The sequence below is a fragment of the Oncorhynchus masou genome, chromosome 7, assembly GCF_036934945.1.
Source record: "Oncorhynchus masou masou isolate Uvic2021 chromosome 7, UVic_Omas_1.1, whole genome shotgun sequence".
Classification (NCBI taxonomy): Eukaryota; Metazoa; Chordata; class Actinopteri; order Salmoniformes; family Salmonidae; genus Oncorhynchus; species Oncorhynchus masou.
Window position 1 is genome coordinate 10045680 of NC_088218.1, and position 21506 is coordinate 10067185.

At 44.3% G+C, this 21506-nt stretch overlaps 1 protein-coding gene across 1 annotated transcript in view; it reads left to right on the forward strand.

The window, feature by feature from the left end:
• The window catches only part of LOC135542960 (collagen alpha-2(V) chain-like), an 80304-nt gene extending 60644 nt beyond the window's left edge, over positions 1-19660 (forward strand). Inside the window, exons 55-69 of the mRNA XM_064970086.1 lie at positions 8354-8359; positions 8863-8916; positions 9059-9220; positions 9386-9493; positions 9660-9767; positions 9988-10041; positions 10125-10232; positions 10611-10664; positions 13458-13565; positions 13715-13768; positions 13864-13971; positions 14272-14677; positions 14989-15185; positions 15541-15783; positions 18724-19660. Of these exons, the coding sequence (XP_064826158.1) occupies positions 8354-8359; positions 8863-8916; positions 9059-9220; positions 9386-9493; positions 9660-9767; positions 9988-10041; positions 10125-10232; positions 10611-10664; positions 13458-13565; positions 13715-13768; positions 13864-13971; positions 14272-14677; positions 14989-15185; positions 15541-15783; positions 18724-18870 (1917 nt within the window). The 3' untranslated portion in view covers positions 18871-19660. The remainder of the gene's footprint in view (positions 1-8353; positions 8360-8862; positions 8917-9058; positions 9221-9385; positions 9494-9659; positions 9768-9987; positions 10042-10124; positions 10233-10610; positions 10665-13457; positions 13566-13714; positions 13769-13863; positions 13972-14271; positions 14678-14988; positions 15186-15540; positions 15784-18723) is intronic.
• Positions 19661-21506: the final 1846 nt, after the last annotated feature.

Here is a 21506-nt window from a genome sequence, read left to right on the forward strand (position 1 = left end):
TCAACCCTGGATGCATCAACTAAGACCGTCTCCTTCTTCAGTGCTTTTTACACTGAAACAATTGCTTGCTTTGCGCTGCGCTCCCTTTATGTTCAGTGCCTTTGGTGAACTAATAATGCACGTTATGACTGCTAGACATTTTAGTTAACCTTCATGTTGTGTTCGTTTCATGTTAATTCATTCTGTGTTCCCAGTTCAAAATGACCGCCCCGTTATAGCTGATTATACATCCACAATAATACATATTATCACCTAATGTTGTATTCATCTTTTTATCAACTTAAGTTCTTGTGAACATTACAAGTTTTGAACTTTTATTTGCTATTTATGGCCTGTAGGCCTCATTGACTTGAGCTCATACAACTCGTTTTTCAGTTAAAAAAAAGCATAATATGGATTATTTTGACTATAACATATACTCAGATGAAACATATTGTGCCAGTTATCAGACTACTTTGTGTCAACGTTTTACAAAGACTCTCTCCTCACCAGTGTCATGATCAAATGTATGATCAAGAGCCTCACATACAGTTGATTGTTTGGTCATTATGCTGCCAAAGAGTGAATTGTGAGCATGAGACCTCAAAGCTTTATATACTGTGAGAAAAGTTACATATATTATTGAAACAATGTTGCCATTGTGAGTGCCATCTTTCCAGTGGGGGAAAGATTCTATTGGGGAAAGGTTCCCGTGGGGGTTGCCATGGAAGCCAAGAAGGGGAGTGAGGGGTGTGTGTGCTCAAACACATGCATATGGGGGTCCAGGAGAAGTGTGTCCATCTTATGAATGGGCATGTGCCTGAACTCAATTTTATAAATTAATTGTAGTCTCACCCATTCACTTCTAAGGACCGGGAATACCACAGGTGTACAAAGTTAAATCCCCAACATGTAATGAAAATCAAATGCATTTTGTGTGTTCAGATGCCCGGTCATGGAACCTTATGACAATCAGATTAAACGAAGTACATTTTTCAGAGAGAGAACTTGTAAATCGGTCCAATTCAACCAGAAACACAGCAGGAGGGTTAAAGGGAGGTTGTGTGAGTTTGTTTGAACAGTATTGACTTGACATTTGGCCAAGATGATTTGTGGACATTAAGGCTTTATTTGTTTTGTCTTTGAACACACACTCTCATTACTCCCAGGTAATACCGAATATTGCAAATTCTCTAAGTGTTATGACTGGGTTCTTCCTTGTCAATTGTTTAGATGACGTTGCCTTTTAAATTGCTCTGCCATTATTATTGTATGAGGTATTATTGATTGGGTTACACCCGTGCTGTGACGTGTGTTTTATATGGTGTCTTATCCTTTCTCTCCACCGGCTACCTAGCAAACAGGCCTCTTCTCCTGATGTTTGTCTGGTGTGGTACTCTTCCATTCAGCAGGGTTAATACCTGCCTGGCGTCAAACAAATCTCTTTACCTCTCTAACCAATACAACGTTTATTGAAGAACAACAATGAAAGGAAAGGTAAAGTCATTTAAAAAGAGCTTCCTGGTGCAAAATTACACCGAAAAATATTTGTTAAAGTGCAAGGAAGGGCATGAGTCTATAAAATGGGAGGAAGTCAATGAGCTAATGGTCTTCCAATCTTGTCAACCACTAATCACATTTAATGACTGTACAATAATCCAAATCACACAAAAAAACATAAAAATCAAAAGCAATGCACCCCCCCACACAAACAAAAATAACACATACATTTTATTTATGGGGTAGAAAAATAGTCATCTACTGCAGTGCATTTATCATGACATTGGTCACCATTTAAACCAATACGTACAGTGAGGGAAAAAAAGTATTTGATCCCCTGCTGATTTTGTACATTTGCCCACTGACAAAGAAATGATCCGTCTATAATGTTAATGGTAGGTTTATTTGAACAGTGAGAGACAGAATAACAAAAAACTCCAGAAAAACACATGTCAAAAATGTTATAAATTGATTTGCATTTTAATGAGGGAAATAAGTACTTGACCCCCCCTGCAAAACATGACTTAGTACTTGGTGGCCAAACCCTTGTTGGCAATCACAGAGGTCAGACATTTCTTGTAGTCGGCCACCAGGTTTGCACACATCTCAGGAGGGATTTTGTCCCACTCCTCTTTGCAGATCTTCTCCAAGTCAATAAGGTTTCGAGGCTGACGTTTGGCAACTCAAACCTTCAGCTCCCACCACAGATTTTCTATGGGATTAAGGTCTGGAGACTGGCTAGGCCACTCCAGGACCTTAATATGCTTCTCCTTTGTTGTCTTGGCCGTGTGTTTTGGGTCATTGTCATGCTGGAATACCCATCCACGACCCATTTTCAATGCCCTGGCTGAGGGAAGGAGGTTCTCACCCAAGATTTGACGGTACATGGCTCCGTCCATCATCCCTTTGATGTGGTGAATTTGTCCTGTCCCCTTAGCAGAAAAACACCCCCAAAGCATAATGTTTCTACCTCCATGTTTGACGGTGAGGATGGTGTTCTTGGGGTCATAGGCAGCATTCCTCCTCCTCCAACCACAGTGAGTTGAGTTGATGCCAAAGAGCTCCATTTTGGTCTCATTTGACTACAACACTTTCACCCAGTTGTCCTCTGAATCATTCAGATGTTCATTGGAAAACTTCAGATGGGCCTGTATATGTGCTTTCTTGAGCAGGGGGACCTTGCGGGCGCTGCAGGATTTCAGTCCTTCATGACGTAGTGTGTTACCAATTGTTTTCTTGATGACTATGGTCCCAGCTGCCTTGAGATCATTGACAAGATCCTCCCATGTAGTTCTGGGCCGATTCCTCACCGTTCTCATGTTCATTGCAACTCCACGAGGTGAGAACCTGCATGGAGCCCCAGGCCGAGGGAGATTGACAGTTCTTTTGTGTTTCTTCCATTTGCGAATAATCGCACCAACTGCTGTCACCTTCTCACCAAACTGCTTGGCGATGGTCTTGTAGCCCATTCCAGCCTTGTGTACTTTACAATCTTGTCCTTGACATCCTTGGAGAGCTCTTTGGTCTTGGCCATGGTGGAGAGTTTGGAATCTGATTTATTGATTGCTTCTGTGGACAGGTGTCTTTCATACAGGTAACAAACTGAGATTTGGAGCACTCCCTTTAAGAGTGTGCTCCTAATCTCAGCTCGTTGCCTGTATAAAAGACACCTGGGAGCCAGAAATCTTTCTGATTGAGAGGGGGTCAAATACGTATTTCCCTGCAAATCAATTTATAACATTTTTGACGTGTTTTTCTGGATTTTTTGTTGTTATTCTGTCTCTCACTGTTCAAATAAACCTACCATTAAAATTATAGACTGATCATTTCTTTGTCAGTGGGCAAACATACAAAATCAGCAGGGGATCAAATACTTTTTTCCCTCACTGTAGTCCCAGAAATGTTGATTTTATACAAATACTTCTTTACCAATTAAATTATTTCTACAAAAAGGAAAGCATTGGGGTCACCAACTGTCCATGTTAGGGATGCGTTGTGGTCAGTTTCAACTGTCCATGTTAGGGATGCGTTGTGGTCAGTGTCAACTGTCCATGTTAGGGATGCGTTGTGATCAGTTTCAACTGTCCATGTTAGGGTTGCGTTGTGGTCGGCATCAACTGTCCATGTTTGGGATGCGTTGTGGTCGGCATCAACTGTCCATGTTTGGGTTGCGTTGTGGTCGGCATCAACTGTCCATGTTAGGGTTGCGTTGTGGTCAGTCAACTGTCCATGTTAGGGTTGCGTTGTGGTCAGTGTCAACTGTCCATGTTAGGGTTGCGTTGTGGTCAGTGTCAACTGTCCATGTTAGGGTTGCGTTGTGGTCAGTGTCAACTGTCCATGTTAGGGTTGCGTTGTGGTCAGTGTCAACTGTCCATGTTTGGGTTGCGTTGTGGTCAGTGTCAACTGTCCATGTTAGGGATGCGTTGTGGTCAGTTTCAACTGTCCATGTTAGGGATGCGTTGTGGTCAGTTTCAACTGTCCATGTTAGGGATGCGTTGTGGTCAGTTTCAACTGTCCATGTTAGGGTTGCGTTGTGGTCAGTTTCAACTGTCCATGTTAGGGATGCGTTGTGGTCGGCATCAACTGTCCATGTTAGGGATGCGTTGTGGTCAGCATCAACTGTCCATGTTAGGGTTGCGGTGTGGTCAGCAGCGACTGTCCACTGGGTCCAGAGAGAAGATGGTGCCCTCCAGGGTTAGTCCCATATTGAACCCCTCCTTCAGAGAGAGACACACACACACAGGTCAGTGATCCAACCAGAGACTACAGAAGTCTAGAGCAGTGTGTCCTATACAACAATGAGTAATGCTGTAATTACGGGGCAGTATCCTAGACACTTTCTCAATTGAGATTCTCAAGAAACCTTGCTTTTTAATTCAGGTCTACACTTAATCTATGTTATGACAAAAGCAAAATGATGGCTAATTGATAGGAAATTAGCAGGACTGGGAGCAAACATGGTATGCTACAATCATAATGTACTTTAACAGTTGGCCTCTATGTACATAATTGATTTTCATGAGAGATAAATAGAGGCAGACATCAGTGAAAATGTGAATGCATGTTTCATGGGGGAAAAGAAATATGTGATGGGCATTGTGAAGCATACACATAGGTGAGAGTAAACTAACCGTCGCTGACGCTGCATAGTGAAGAGAGAGAATATGATTATATACTGTAGGTTACAATCTACAGTTAGATGAACTGTAGGTCATAATCTTGTTAGATTATAAACTCAGCAAAAAAATAAACGTCCTCACGGTCAACTGGGTTTATTTTCAGCAAACGTAACGTGTGTAAATATTTGTATGAACATAACAAGATTCAACAACTGAGACAAACTGAACAAGTTCCACAGACATGTGACTAACAGATATGGAATAATGTGTCCCTGAACAAAGGGGGGGTCAAAATCAAAAGTCAGTCAGTATCTGGTGGCCACCAGCTGCATTAAGCACTGTAGTGCATCTCCTCCTAATGGACTGCACCAGATTTGCCAGATCTTGCTGTGCAATGTTACCCCACTCTTCCACCAAGGCACCTGCAAGTTCCCAGACATTTCTGGGGGGCAATGGCCTCACCCTCCAATCCAACAAGTCCCAGACGAGCTCAATGGGATTAAGATCCGGGCTCTTCGCTGGCCATGGCAGAACACTGACATTCCTGTCTTGCAGGAAATCAGCCATACTGCTCGTTCTGTGTGCGATGGCATTGTCATGCTGGAGGGTCATGTCAGGATGAGCCTGCGGGAAGGGTACCACATGAGGGAGGAGGATGTCTTCCCTGTAACGCAGTGTTGAGTTTGCCTGCAATGACAACAAGCTCAGTCCGATGATGCTGTGACACACCACCCTAGACCATGACGGACCCTCTACCTCCAAATTGATCCCGCTCCAGAGTACATGCCTCGGTGTAATGTTCATTCCTTTGACGATAAACACAATTCCGACCATCACCCCTGGTGAGACAAAACTGCGACTCGTCAGTGAAGAGCACTTTTTGCCTGTCTGGTCCAGCGACGGTGGGTTTGTGCCCATAGGTGACGTTGTTGCCGGTGATGTCTGTGGAGGACCTGCCATACAACAGGCCTACAAGCCCTCAGTCCAGCCTCTCTCAGCCTATTGCGGACAGTCTGAGCACTGATGGAGGGATTGTGCGTTCCTGGTTTAACTCGGGCAGTTGTTGTTGCCATCCTGTACCTGTTCCGCAGGTGTGATGTTCGGATGTACCGATCCTGTGCAGGTGTTACATGTGGTCTGCCAATGCGAGGATGATCAGCTGTCCGTCCTGTCTCCCTGTACTTCTGTCTTAGGCAGTAATGACATTGCAGATGTGGCCAGGGCAATAAATTGTAGTCCTCATGCCTCCTTGCAGCATTACTAAGGCACGTTCACGCAGATGAGCAGGGACCCTGGGCATCTGTGTTTTCAGAGTCAGTAGAAAGGCCTCTTTAGTGTCCTAAGTTTTCATAACTGTGACCTTAATTGCCTACCGGCTGTAAGCTATTAGTATCTTAATGACCGTCCTACAGATGCATGTTCATTAATTCGTTATGGTTCATTGAACAAGAATGGGAAACAGTGTTTAAACCCTTTACAATGAAGGTCTGTGAATTTTGGGATTTTTACAAATAATCTTTGAAAGACAAGGTCTTGAAAAAGCGACGTTTTTTTCCCCGAGTTTATACTTAATATATGTAAAATATTTACTCAGACCGTGTAAACAGTATACGGCATTAGAATAATGACAAGATGAACAGAACACGGGTCCAGTATAAACTCTGGAAAGGCTGGGTCCCATTCTAAAGGCAGAATCCATGTCGATTGGAACGCAGCCAAAGCATACACTATTTTACCTTTGATAAACAGCTAATCAGCATAATGGTAGAGCTTTTACTTACACCAATGACTGAGCACATAATGCCTGTGTACTTTGACATTATAGGTAATATGCCCCTTATTAACGTAAATATGAGCATGACAAATACTCGCTGTAGAAACACTGCTGTTCCTACAGATGAATGTACACACCTGCATTTCATCCAGTTTAGATTGGACGTCAGGAGGAAAGGACGTGTTGCAGAGGAACGGGTCAAAAGGCTCCGCCCCCAAAATATCTGTTCCTGTTGGAGGGGAGAGATGGAAGGATGAGGGAGCGAGGGAAAATACACAGCAGAGAGAGGGAAGACAGGAGTTGAATCAGCATACTGTATGTGTGCAATTGTTCATTGAACAACTTGTATGCAATTGCATAAATACTAATACAACAGTTTATCAATGAATTTCATTACGACATAATGTAAAAAGGAGCACAGTGCTGCAGAATAGTCACCTCTCTCTCTCAGGAAAACATGTGGAGGAGGTGGAGGAGGGGAAAAGGAGGGAGGAGGAGGAGAGGACCCATTGATGGCAGGTTTCCTTGCCATAGGAGACCCTGAGGAGAATGGAACCATGTCGAAAACGTCCGTCGGGGGACGCCTGGATATGGTGCTCCATGCCTGGGGGGGGAAACAACCAAATACAAAGCTGTTGAATGGCAGCTGGATGTCGTACTAAGGCTAAAGTCATAAAACTACACACACACACACACACACACACACACACACACACACACACACACACACACACACACACACACACACACACACACACACACACACACACACACACACACACACACACACACATAATACTGTCTAAAATAAGGGTGTTTCTGTGATTGTATATGAAGTGAACCATAGAACCCGTTTGCTTCTCTATAGCGCAATTTCTTCTAGCAGTGTAGTAAGGAAAAGCGAGAGAGAAGTAGCTATTTACTCGCGGTCGAGGTAAGCAACCTCCATAATGCTGCGGTAGCCTGGGCTGGGTAGGTTTACTGGGTGGAGGGGTTAGTAGACCAGCGGAGATACTGGAGTCTGGAGAGCTGGCTGGGGTTAGAGCCACAGAGGACATCTCTAGAAAGGAAAGGGCGTTCAGGCTGACACTGTCACCCCAGAACATAGATGAGGGACTCGGCAGCATGTGGGCCTCGTTAGAAGAGTTCAAGTGTAGAAGCTGAGGAGAAATCAGCCAGAGAAAGAAGAAACGGGTAGCGATTTGTTATCACTGATGTCAGGAAGGTAAGGTATTGTTATGCCAGACATTTCTAGAGATTAGTGTGAGACAGAAACTGTTAGATTAGTAGCTCATTTACCGGTGAGCCTTGACAATCTGCCATGTGATCCTCTAGATCTTGAAGTCGTTCTTTCAAATTGGAATTTTCAGTTTCCAGTTCCAGAATCTAAAGTCAACAAACACAAGATCATAATCTAAGAGGTCCCATTTTGTTAGGCCTTTTTCATGCTCTAGTTATGTTTGGATGTGGCACTACATTCCCCATGATTAAATAGTGCACCAGAGAGTTGTGATCAACATTAGTCCACTGTAGAAGGAACGCAGGCTTACTCTTTTCTGCAGACTGCCGATCTGTTTCCTCATCTCCACGTCTTTCCCGCCAGACTCCAGAAACTTCCTGTACGCCAGGTCAAATGCTCGACCAATGCTGACGGTGATCTCCTCTGCCTGCAATCCAGTGCATCATGGGTATCCTCAAACATCAGTGAAAGTACCCTTTGATGTGTTGCACATATATGATGTAGCACACGATCTTCAGGGGCCTATTTTGCTCTTGACCGCTATTTTCAGAACTACTAGCTTATAAAGAAAACCCCTAACACCTCTTTAAACCTGAAACAACTAGCTAGGATGAATTCAATAATGCTACCATTCCACCGTGACCTCATACTATGGACTAACTTCTGATAAAAAAAATTCTTACACATTTTTCACTGTCGAACACATAACAGATGTGTTTTTTGGTCTCTGGCTCTGTGCAGATGAAGGTGAATATCCTCTTGTCTGTTTTGTCGTCCGCGCAGAAGGAAATCCTATGAAGCTGACAGTTGTGCTGTACATCCTATAATGAATGTAGATAAATGAGCATCTAATTCTACTCATAAACAAAATATTAAGACAGAGACCGCTTTAGTAAGGGTTGACTGCTTGGTGAGTTTATTCTTCACAAAAGACCCAATGAATCGGGCATTGGCTGATTGGCTGACAGCCGCGGTATATCAGAATGTATACCACGGGTATGACAAAATAGACCTGATCATGGCTACTCAGCACAGAGTAGGAATGCTTCCCCATGGTATTTACTGTAGAAATAGACCTGATCATGGCTACTCAGCACAGAGTAGGAATGCTTCCCCATGGTATTTACTGTAGAAATAGACCTGATCATGGCTACTCAGCACAGAGTAGGAATGCTTTTCCAGGGAATTCACTGAATATGTGGTACAGTATGTTGATATTTTCTGATAAGAATTGAATCTGTAATTTTCAGGGTGGGTCTGGTTTCCCAGGATTCCCCGGAGGAGTTGGTCCAGCAGGCTCCATTGTGAGTTAATCCTACTATCAACCAATCAAATCACTTTATACCTATGAAATCATCAATAAATGATTTCATAAACAATAGAACATTAGAGCAATATAGTGAAATATGTTATTCCATTACTCACATTGTCTTTCCACTCTTCCAGGGTGAGGTAGGGGTGCCTGGAGACATTGGTACCCCAGGGAAGGCAGGTACTCCGGGACTTAGAGGCAAGAATGGAGGCCCTGGGCGTGTAGGAGAGAGAGGGGCCCCGGGCCCAGCAGGTGCCCCAGGAGACAAGGGAGAGCCTGGAGAGGATGGACCAGGGGTAAATATGAGAGAGTTACAGAAGTAAAAGTTTTAGCTGTATCGTTCAAAGTGGTTTACAGAGCGAGACTTCTCTGCCACCCTCCATTACTCTATACTTCTTTTGCTAGACTAGGAAATATCTGAAGTTACCATTGGCCAATGGGATGGTCTTTGTTTCTGACAGGGCCCTGATGGGCCGGCGGGACCACCAGGTATCTCAGGACAGCGAGGTGTTGTGGGCATACCTGGAGTCAGAGGAGAGAGCGGGATGGTTGGGCCCCCCGGTACTGCTGTATGTATGGAACTCAAGTTCACATTCACCATTCATTTCTATAGCCTTGAGAGTAGTATCATTATACACTGAACAGAGTCCCAATCCAACACTCAGTCAGATATACAGGACGCTCATACACTTTCCATTTGTGTCCTGACCAGTGATGTCCCACTTATTTTCCCAGGGTGCACCCGGAAAATCAGGTGCCCCCGGAACTCGGGGAGGCAAGGGTGCTGTCGGTGCAGTCGGGTTACCAGGGACAACCGGACCAAGAGGGGACCTTGGTCTTACGGTATGTGTTTCCACTTAATTGACCCATGACTGTTCTGTCTGTGGGTTCAGTGAACATATATCCATTAAAAACCAACTGTGGATTAAAACATACTCACATACACACCTTTCATTCATGTGGAAATTATAATAGTTCCCCTGAAAAGCAGGTCTTTACTGTAACAGAAGTATACTGTACTATACAGCACAGGTAAACTTAATGCAGCAATCTGTCTTTACAGGGGAATGCTGGGTCTGATGGGGTACCTGGCAAGGATGGACTTATAGGAGCCAGGGTAAGACACAACTACAGATGGACAAGAAACTTTATGGAAATGTATGATCAAACCATTTCACCAGAAAATGTGTCTGTCTGTAGGGAGATAGAGGGAATCCTGGTGCTGAGGGTCTTGCTGGAACTCCGGGGCTTCATGGCTCTGTTGGTCCAGTCGGCACCTCTGGAGTCCCTGGGAAGAGAGGAGACAATGTGAGTAATCTGGACATTGCCACAATGCCATCGCAGAGTTTTGCCACACCAACGTTCAGAGCCTTCTAGCCTTGAGACATGACTGTAGACCCTTATGGCGTTAGAGGTCATAGGAGTCTACAGTGTTTGAGGTCAAAACCCAGTACGAAAATGTCAGCACTCACTACTGTAACTCACTACTGTAACTCACTCCTGTAACTCACTCCTGTCTTCTCTGGATAAGAGAGTCGGCTAAATGACTAAATGTAAAAATATAATGTTTCAGGGTTAAGAGCTGTCATGCTCTGAGTAGATGTGACAAAGTTGGCAGTAGTAAACTCATTTCAGGTTGTTTGATTTGATTTCCCTTGACATTGTTTTTTTGTTTTTCAACACTAGGGTGCTAGAGGGCCTCCAGGACCCCAGGGACAATCAGGGATCCGGGGGAAGCTGGTAAGAACACCTCTCTTACATTTCCTATGAAGTAAGTACACTACTAGTGGTAGTAGTATGCCTGTTGATAAAGTAGAGTACACTACTAGTGGTAGTAGTATACCTGTTGATGAGGTAGAGTACACTACTAGTGGTAGTAGTATGCCTGTTGATGAAGTAGAGTACACTACTAGTGGTAGTAGTATGTCTGTTGATGAGGTAGAGTACACTACTAGTGGTAGTAGTATGCCTGTTGATGAAGTAGAGTACACTACTAGTGGTAGTAGTATGCCTGTTGATGAAGTAGAGTACACTACTAGTGGTAGTAGTATGCCTGTTGATGAAGTAGAGTACACTACTAGTGGTAGTAGTATGCCTGTTGATGAAGTAGAGTACACTACTAGTGGTAGTAGTATATGAAGTAGAGTACACTACCTGTTGATGAGGTAGAGTACACTACTAGTGGTAGTAGTATGCCTGTTGATGAAGTAGAGTACACTACTAGTGGTAGTAGTATGCCTGTTGATGAAGTAGAGTACACTACTAGTGGTAGTAGTATGCCTGTTGATGAAGTAGAGTACACTACTAGTGGTAGTAGTATGCCTGTTGATGAAGTAGAGTACACTACTAGTGGTAGTAGTATGCCTGTTGATGAAGTAGAGTACACTACTAGTGGTAGTAGTATGCCTGTTGATTGATGAGTATGCCTGTTGATGAGTACACTACTAGTGGTAGTAGTATGCCTGTTGATGAAGTAGAGTACACTACTAGTGGTAGTAGTATGCCTGTTGATGAAGTAGAGTACACTACTAGTGGTAGTAGTATGCCTGTTGATGAAGTAGAGTACACTACTAGTGGTAGTAGTATGCCTGTTGATGAAGTAGAGTACACTACTAGTGGTAGTAGTATACCTGTTGATGAGGTAGAGTACACTACTAGTGGTAGTAGTATGCCTGTTGATGAAGTAGAGTACACTACTAGTGGTAGTAGTATGCCTGTTGATGAAGTAGAGTACACTACTAGTGGTAGTAGTATGCCTGTTGATGAGGTAGAGTACACTACTAGTGGTAGTAGTATGCCTGTTGATGAAGTAGAGTACACTACTAGTGGTAGTAGTATGCCTGTTGATGAAGTAGAGTACACTACTAGTGGTAGTAGTATGCCTGTTGATTAGTACATACTGTGTAAACTAGTGATATGCAAAATATGTTTACTTTTTTCCCGAACCAATATTGGTATCATATCGGTTTGAATGAATAGCATCGAAACAGTTGAATAACATTGCACTTCCAAGGCTTTGTAAAGTTCAGACAGCTTCTTGCTGATTGCCCATTGGGTCAGGTGTGAATGCCCGTGGTCCTAACCTACCCAACCAGTTCGAATACAATGGGAAGCCCCTTCCAAGGCTTTGTAAAGTTCAGACAGCTGCTTGCTGAGTTCAGACAGCTTCTTGCTGATTGCCCATTGGGTCAGGTGTGAATGCCCGTGGTCCTAACCTACCCAACCAGTTCGAATACAATGGGAAGCCCCTTCCAAGGCTTTGTAAAGTTCAGACAGCTGCTTGCTGATTGCCCATTGGGTCAGGTGTGAATGCCCGTGGTCCTAACCTACCCAACCAGTTCGAATACAATGGGAAGCCCCTTCCAAGGCTTTGTAAAGTTCAGACAGCTTCTTGCTGATTGCCCATTGGGTCAGGTGTGAATGCCCGTGGTCCTAACCTACCCAACCAGTTCGAATACAATGGGAAGCCCCTTCCAAGTTTTGTCGCATGAAGTGAAAAGTCTGTCTTGCAAACTCAACAGTGCAATAATCAATAACAATGTATTACTAGGGGAAAAAACACACACAAGAAATAAGAATAACAAATATGATATACACAATAAAGTAAGTAAGCATACTATACTGTATAAAGGAAATATTTAAAAAGTCAGTTCCAATACCATATTTACATGTGCAGAGATACAGGAGTGATGGAGGTAGATATGTATGGGGTACGATGACTAGGCAACAGGATATAAGTTGAACAGAGGAGCGACATCTTGCATGTGAGTAGGTGTGTAGAGTCAGTATAAATGTATGTGCATATTATGTGTGAGTGTGCAAATGATGGAGTGAGTGTGAGTGTGTGTTGGAGTGACAGTGAGTGTGAGTGTGTGTTGGAGTGACAGTGAGTGTGAGTGTGTGTTGGAGTGACAGTGAGTGTGAGTGTGTGTTGGAGTGACAGTGAGTGTGTGTTGGAATGACAGTGAGTGTGAGTGTGTGTTGGAGTGAAAGTAAGTGTGTGTGTCAGACAGTGGAAAGATTTAAATAAAAGGTTAATAAAGATACGGAGTTAACTCAGATTGTCTGTGTAGCTATTTTGTTAGCTATTTATCAGTCATATTGCTTGGGGATAGAAGCTGTTCAAGAGCCTGTTGGTTTCAGACTTGATGCACCAGTGTCTCTTGCCGTGCGGCAGCAGAGAAGTCGTAGTAGTAGCCATGGTCTATGGCTTGGGGGGTTGGAGTCATTGACGACTTGATCGCCCATCAACAGGCAGTGAAGTATACTAAAGAGCCTGTGAGAGGGTTCTGTGCCTACAGAACCGCTATCACGATATGCCTTGCTGATATCAATATCAAACGATATCGAAATCATATTGAATTCTCAATATTGGTGTCCAGCATTAACATGAACCTATGCTACTGACACACGAACCTGTATCTATTGACAGACCAGTAAACCCATGTATTAGTCTCAATGAGTGTGGATCTGGATAAATCTGCTCACAGTCATTTACAGCAAATGTTCATGTCGTTTTTTTTTAAATCCTAGGGGCCTCAGGGGCCACAGGGAGACAGGGGAGCCAAAGGAGACCAAGGAGAGAGAGGGCAGAAAGGCCACAGAGGCTTCACTGGATTGCAAGGCTTACCTGGGACAACTGTGAGTAAAAACTGCCCAATCACCATTACAAGGCATAATCTGTCATTTAATTTATGGAAAATCGTATTAACTTGGCAAAATCAATTAAATGCTTTTATTATTAATTATTTCAGCCAATAACAGGCTAATCAATGGCCTTCTGTTTGTAGGGACAATCTGGGGATGTTGGACCTCGAGGAATTGTAGGACCTACTGGACACAGAGTAAGTACACTGAATAAGCTGTCAATGCCTCAGTATAATGGTCCATTTGTGTGCTGTTTGTTTCTCTTTATAAATCCCATTGTGTTTCTCATCAGGGGCCCCCTGGTGTGGTTGGCCCCGCAGGAGGTGATGGACAAATCGGGCTGACCGGGCCCATGGGATCTCCTGGATCAAGAGGAACCAGTGGAGACATCGGACCTCAGGTGAGACGTTAGAGACTAGTGGTTCTGTTGTCATTATGCTGGTTGGATCCGCTATGACTTTCAAATGGATGTCAGAACAAACCAGGCTTTGGGTGTTGATAAATTGCTTCTCCAATAGAATTGCTTGTTAGATTAAGCACGCAAATAAGTCATACCTGTGACACATTCAGTGTTTCTAATGCAAATAAGTCATACCTGTGACACATTCAGTGTTTCTAAAGCAAAGAAAGTCAACAAGCAGACATGGCATATCAAAGGACAGTAACATACCTGTTTCTTGACTTCTCTCCTCTTTCCCAGGGGCCTCCTGGGGATGCTGGTCCCCCTGGTCCCCCAGGGACGCCTGGCCCTCCCACTGCTGGGGCTGATATGTTCGGCTTCAGCAGCTCCTTTGACTACGACTACGGCGAGGACCAGGATGGACCACCTCCACCCCCAGAGTTTAACGGCGATGAATCAGCCCCCCCTCAACCCCCTCCAGAGTCCAACTGGGACGACTCTGGCCCCCATCCCCCTCCAGAGTTCAACGATGATGAGGCGCGTCCCAATAATGCCTCGACCATCCTCGGGGCAGACCAGAGCGTCCAGATCACGCTGAAGAGCCTCAGTGGAAACCTGCAGAACATGAAGTGTCCCGATGGCAGCCAGGCCAACCCCGCCAAAACCTGCCAGGACATCAAGCAGTGCCACCCCCTTAAAAAGACCGGTAGGTCCACTTTTCACCACAGACTGTGTCTTCTTCTCTAGTTTTTAACTACTCAAAAGACCCGTAGGTCCACTTTTCACCACAGACTGTCTTCTTCTCTTGTTTTTAACTGCTTTTTGTCTTGCCTATTCTTTACTCAATCTTTTGATTTGCTGCGACGTAGTTAGGGTGTTATAGATGAATTAATGGATGGATATACTCGTTAGGTGATATTAACTTTATTGACAAGTGGAGTCCGTGTGTCTAATAGATGATGAGGTAGCTGATATGTATCTACTGTATGATCTGATACTTGGTCTTTCCATATCCAGGAGACTACTGGCTGGACCCCAACCAGGGCAGTACCAAGGATGTTATCAAGGTGTTCTGCAACATGGAGACTGGTGAGACCTGCATCTCAGCCCACCCCATCTCAGCCAGCATCCCTCGCAAAACATGGTGGACCAAATCCACTCCCACTGCCAGCAAACCTGTCTGGTTTGGAGCAAATATGAATGGAGGAACTAAAGTGAGTATATAAAATATACCCGATGTCTATTCAATGAACGCAAGTAGTATATAGAGGATAGCTTTACACTGTGGATACCTCTAAAGAGGACAACTGCTTCTATGAATAAACCAGCTACCATACTGAAGAATAAATTCACCAAGCACAATACTGCTTTAAAAACATACATCCTCTGCTGCCTTGATTATATAGCAATGGAAGAGTTCTTTCTGTCAGAAAAATAGCTGGAGATGTTTGTGAAAAACTGTTACACTTCCAGGTGTATTTTTCTAACATTGATGTAAAAACTGAAATGCTGATTATTGTACAATAGTGTCCCTGTGAAATATTTTTTTCAATAAACTTCTGATTCCAGTTTAGCTACGGCAACAAGGAGGAGCTGCCCAACGCCGTAACCATTCAGATTAGGCTGATCCGCCTGCTTTCTAAGGAGGGTGTCCAGAATGTCACCTACCACTGCAAGAACAGCGTGGCCGTGAATGACGGAGCCACAGGCAACCTGAAGAAGGCTCTGATCCTCAAGGGCTCCAACGGACAGGAGGTCAAGGTTCAGGGCAACTCCCGCCTCAGATACACTGTCCTGGAGGATGGCTGCTCCGTAAGTCACCTAACTACCTACCTACAGTACCTACCTACCTACCTATACATACAGTACAGTATGCCTACCTACCTATACCTACAGTACAGTATGCCTACCTACCTATACCTGCCTGCTTACCTACCTACCTATACCTACTTCTACCTACAGTACCTACCTACCTATACCTACAGTACAGTATGCCTACCTACCTATACCTGCCTGCCTGCCTACCTACCTATACCTACAGTACAGTATGTCTACCTACCTATGCCTACAGTACAGTATGCCTACCTACCTATACCTGCCTGCCTACCTACCTATACCTACAGTACAGTATGCCTACCTACCTATACCTGCCTGCTTACCTATCTACCTATACCTACAGTACAGTATGCCTACCTACCTATACCTGCCTGCCTGCCTACCTACCTACCTATACCTACAGTACAGTATGTCTACCTACCTATACCTACAGTACAGTATGCCTGCCTGCCTACCTACCTACCTATACCTACAGTACAGTATGCCTACCTACCTATACCTGCCTGCCAACCTACCTGCCTGCCTGCCAACCTACCTACCTACCTACCTACCTACCTACCTACCTACCTACGAAAAGTATGTGGACACCTGTTCGTCGAACATCTCATTCCAAAATCATGGGCATTAATATGGAGTTGGTCCCCCTTTGCTGCTATAACAGCCTCCACTCTTTTGGGAAGGCTTTCCACTATATTGGAACATCGCTGCGGGGACTTGCTTCCATTCAGCCACGAGAGCATTAGTAAGGTTGGGCGCTGGTGTTGGGCGATTAGGCCTGGCTCGCAGTCGACGTTCCAATTCATCCCAAAGGTGTTTGATGGGGATGAGGTCAGGGATCTGTGCAGGCCAGTCATGTTCTTCCACACCGATCTCAACAAACCATTTCTGTATGGACCTTGCTTTGTGCACAGCGGCATTGTCATGCTGAAACAGGAAAGGGCCTTCCCCATACTGTTGCCAAAATGTTGTAAGCACAGAATTGTCTAGAATGTCTGTGTATACTATAGTTTTTAGATTTCCCTTCACTGGAACTAAAAGGCATAGCCCAAACCATGAAAAACAGCCCTAGACCATTATTTTTCCTCCACCAAACATTACAGTTGGCACTATGCATTGGGGCAGGTAGTGCTCTCCTGGCATCCGCCAAACCCAGATTCGTCCGTCGGACTGAAAGATAGTGATGTGTGATTCATCACTCCAGAGAACGCGTTTCCACTGCTCCAGAGTCCAATGGCGGTGAGCTTTACACCACTCCAGCCGACGCTTGGCATTGCGCATGGTGATCTCAGGCTTATGTGCGGCTGCTAGGTCATGGAAACCCATTTCATGAAGCTGCCAACGAACAGTTCTTGTGCTGACATTGCTTTCAAGAGGCAGTTTGAGTGTTGCAAACGAGGGCAGACGATTTTTAAGCGTTACGCGCTTCAGCACTCGGCAGTCCTGTTCTGTAAGTTTGTTTGGCCTACCACTTCATGGCTGAGCCGTTGTTGCTCCTAGACGTTTTCACTTCACAATAACAGCACTTAAAGTTGACCGGGGGAGCTCTATCAAGGCAGAAATTGGATGAGCTGACTTGTCAGAAAGGTGGTGCCATGTTGAAAGTCACTGAGCTCTTCAGTAAGTCCATTCTGCTGCCAATGTTTGTCTATGGAGATTGCATGGCTCTGTCCTCGATTTTATACACCTGTCAGTAATGGGTTTGGCTGAAATAGCCGAATCCACAAATTTGAAGGGGTGTCCACATACTTATGTATATAGTGTACCTATCTACTTACTATGGCTGTTGCGGTGGCCCTATTACCGCCACACTGGCAGTCATGACAGCAGTAAAATTCAGCTTGACTGTTGAGTCATGGTAATATTCTCTTATGCACTCTGGACATGCATTAGGAGTACCCAACTCGCTAACTATCATCATGTCCTAATTGCTAATGGCCTGGTACTCAGGGCTCTATTGTCCTTCCATCAGGTCAGGGCCTCCCTGCATAAGGTCCTAATGGTCTGGTACTCAGGGCTCTATTGTCCCTGCATAAGGTCCTAATGGTCTGGTACTCAGGGCTCTATTGTCCCTCCATTAGGTTCCTCCATCCATCTGTTCATAATGGTCAGGTACTCAGGGCTCTATTGTCCCTGCATAAGGTCCTAATGGTCTGGTACTCAGGGCTCTATTGTCCCTCCATCAGGTCATAATGGTCTGGTACTCAGGGCTCTATTGTCCCTCCATAAGGTCCTAATGGTCTGGTACTCAGGGCTCTATTGTCCCTCCATCAGGTCCTAATGGTCTGGTACTCAGGGCTCTATTGTCCCTCCAACCACTCTGACATTAATGCAAATGCAATCGAAAATCACATTTAAAAAATATAAAAACAGTATGTGTTTTTAAAACTCACCACACGGTGATTGATGTTGCCACAAAAATGTCACCCGCCTGACCCGCCTGCCCACCCGCCTGCCCAGCCCTACTACCTGCCCATGCCCACCCGCCTGCCCATGCCTACCCGCCTGCCCACCCGCCTGCCCACCCGCCTGCCCACCCCCACCCAACCATCTACCTACATGTGTTGTTGAATGTTTGAATCAGGTGTGCCAAAGTTGGTCTGGGAAGTGGGAACAAAAGCCCACCCACCCTGTCTTTTAGTATGTAGTATTGTATAATGAACTAGTGCTAAAGCAGCAGCTACTCTTCCTGGGGTCCACACAACACATAAAACATCATATAATACAGAACATTAAGAGACATCACAAGGACAGAACTACATACATTTAAAATAAGTATACAAGCTTTCATACATGTATGCCTTCATAATCATTTGATTATGTGGTTCTGTCCTATTGGTTACTTGTTTACATTGTATAGGACAATGAGTTGAATTCAGAGGTATAGCTACAGTATGTCTTCTTCTCCTGTGTCTGCAGAAATCGAATGGAGACTGGGGCAAGACTGTGATTGAGTACAGAACTCAGATGCCAGCCAGACTACCTATCGTAGACTTGGCCCCCATGGACATAGGCAAGGAGGATCAGCAGTTTGGCCTGGACATCGGCCCTGTTTGTTTCTCCTAAACCCAACACACATGGACGGATTTATTTAACCTTATGAGGAGTGTTCAATCCTGTTCAAAGAGGCAATCTGGATTTCAAACAACAAAAAAGCACTCACTTTTAAGTTACATTCTTAAAGAATCAATGGCTATATATCACTCATTTAAAAGATTGCCCCTTGAAGAATTAAGTTTCAGTTCGATAACTAATAATGAACAACAACCCCTGTGATGTCATCAATTAGAATCGGTAGGAATGTTGTTGTCCATTCTCCTCCAAAGGGTTAAACATTCCCAAGACTCTTGGACTACCTGCTGAAGCAATCAGCTTTGTACATAAAGGCAGGGCGGAGAAACTACAGTACAGTATATGTACTGCCTGCTACTAAAATATTTATTGCTTCTTTCCAAGAAACAACTAAAGTTGTTAGTGCAATGGTACTGGTAGTAATTACTATTGAGGAATGGAGGTGAATTGTATTAAGATTGTATCATAATGGAGTTTCAGGGCCTGAAGGTTTCAGCTTGTTGAAAACATGACAATTTATGGAGCTTAAGTGTCAGTGTTGTACGACGTTCCATCATACATTTCTTTACCAGTTTCTCAGTGAACGCCACTAAATAGATATACTGGCACTTGATGTAGAGACAAAACAACAACAATTGTATTCCTTTTTCAAATGTAAATGCAACATAAGAATGTCAATTGCTCTTCACATGTTTATTATTCCTGTTTATTACTGATATTATGATATTTTCTTCTGTCGAATGATGGTGTTACACCCAATAAAATGAATCTCGTGCCCTTTTCAGTCAATCTGGTTTAAGGTTCAGGTCAAGATGAATAAAACATACCTTCCCATTTAATAAGTGTTTGAATTACACAGGGGCGCAACTTTGATTTTAGAAGTGGGGGGGACATCATATTTATATTTCTTTAGCAATTTCAGAAGGTGGGGACATGTCCCCCGTCCCCAGTGAAAGTTGCACCCCTGGAATTACAAATTGGGGAGATTTCACCAATTAGAAAAGAGAGACATAATCCCAGAAGGAAACATTAACAAGAGCACACAAACTATTTATGTTTGATTTCTTTATTAAAATACTGTCAATTGTGTAATTAAAGAAGGATATAATGACAGTTTACATAGAAATCCTAATCATAGTTTGGAGGGATATAGATGCTCTTCCATGATTATCATCTATACAGTTGTGCTCTAATATATTGGCACACTTGCAAGATTCAATATTTCTTCAAATAAGTTGAAAGTGAAAAACCATTTGGTGTTCACACGTGTATTTGTTTGTTTATAACTGCACAGGACCAAGAAAAAAAATTATATAAACTGACATTTCGATTTTTCACACAAATGGCCTGGACTGAAGGTGATAAGTTGCAGGTGCCTACAAGGTCAAATTAGCCATTCAACCAGTTCTGACAATAGAAACCACAATATTCTGCTCTATTGCACTCCATTGTAAAGTGAAAGGGTGCCGATGTGTTAGAGCACAACGCTAGATGAACACGGCATTTTGATTAAAAAAAGTTGTTTATTTGTCATGAGTAATAAATCTTACAAGAGCTTTTACATGAAAGTCAGCATTAAAAACGGTAAGAAAGTTTAGAACAAGCAGTAACAATTATAGGCATAATTAATTAAGTTCAATTCCCCCAGGAAAAATGACCACACATCCAAACAAGAAGAAAAGTTCAGGGTTGAGTGGAACAACATAAACTGAAGATCAGAGGCAGGTAACAGTTCATTCACTGTTTCTCTCATCTCTATCAAATGCAAAACATTGGAAAGCTTTTAACCAACTACAGTACTACACGCTCCCAAGGAGATGTCTGAATTCCTAATTTCTGTAAAACTTCATCGACAGAGGGCACAAGATAATCTCCAAATTCCCAGAGCCTTCTGTCGAGGATCAGCTGCTCATTGGTCCAGCTTTCTCTCTGAGCCTCTTTCACCTGCATGATCTTACACACGTTGGACGGAACCCTGACAGAGTCCCCATAGCTCTGTGTCACCTCAAACATGGCCGTCTGCAGCACCAGACGGGGGTTGACCACCATCTTGTAGGAGCGGAAGGCGTCTTCAAGAACAAGCTCTCTGTAGACGTAGTCCAGCAGATCCACCCCTGGTGCCCTTCTCCGTGCGGAGTGGTCTTGCGTAGCAGTACCGGCTGTGGCAGGGAAGAGGTGCGTCTCCATCAGGAACACGGCTGCGTCGGGGTGCTGCCCCTGCAGGTCCTCCATGAGGGGCAGAAGAGAGCTGTGTGAGGCCGGGACCAGGAGCTGATCAACGTCAGCCAGGAGGACGTACCGTGACCTGTACATGTTCCTGTAGATGCACTCGTTCATGATGGTCAGCTGGCCGTTGAGGTGGATGTCCCCTTCCAGCTCCTGGGCCTTCCACCCAGTAGAGGGCTTGAGGAAGTGGTTGATGGGCCAGCCAATCACCTCCAGAGTGCCCTCCTCTGCGTAGTACTGGAGGACCTTCTCCAGGTCAGGTCCACAGCTGGTGAGGTAGAGGACAACCCTCCGCACCCCCAGGAGCTTGTAAAACTCCATGGTCTGGACAAACTGTTGGACGTTGTTGTAGTCTCCAAACATGCTGGACATGCACACGGTGAGGTAAAGGGGAAGTCCTCCTC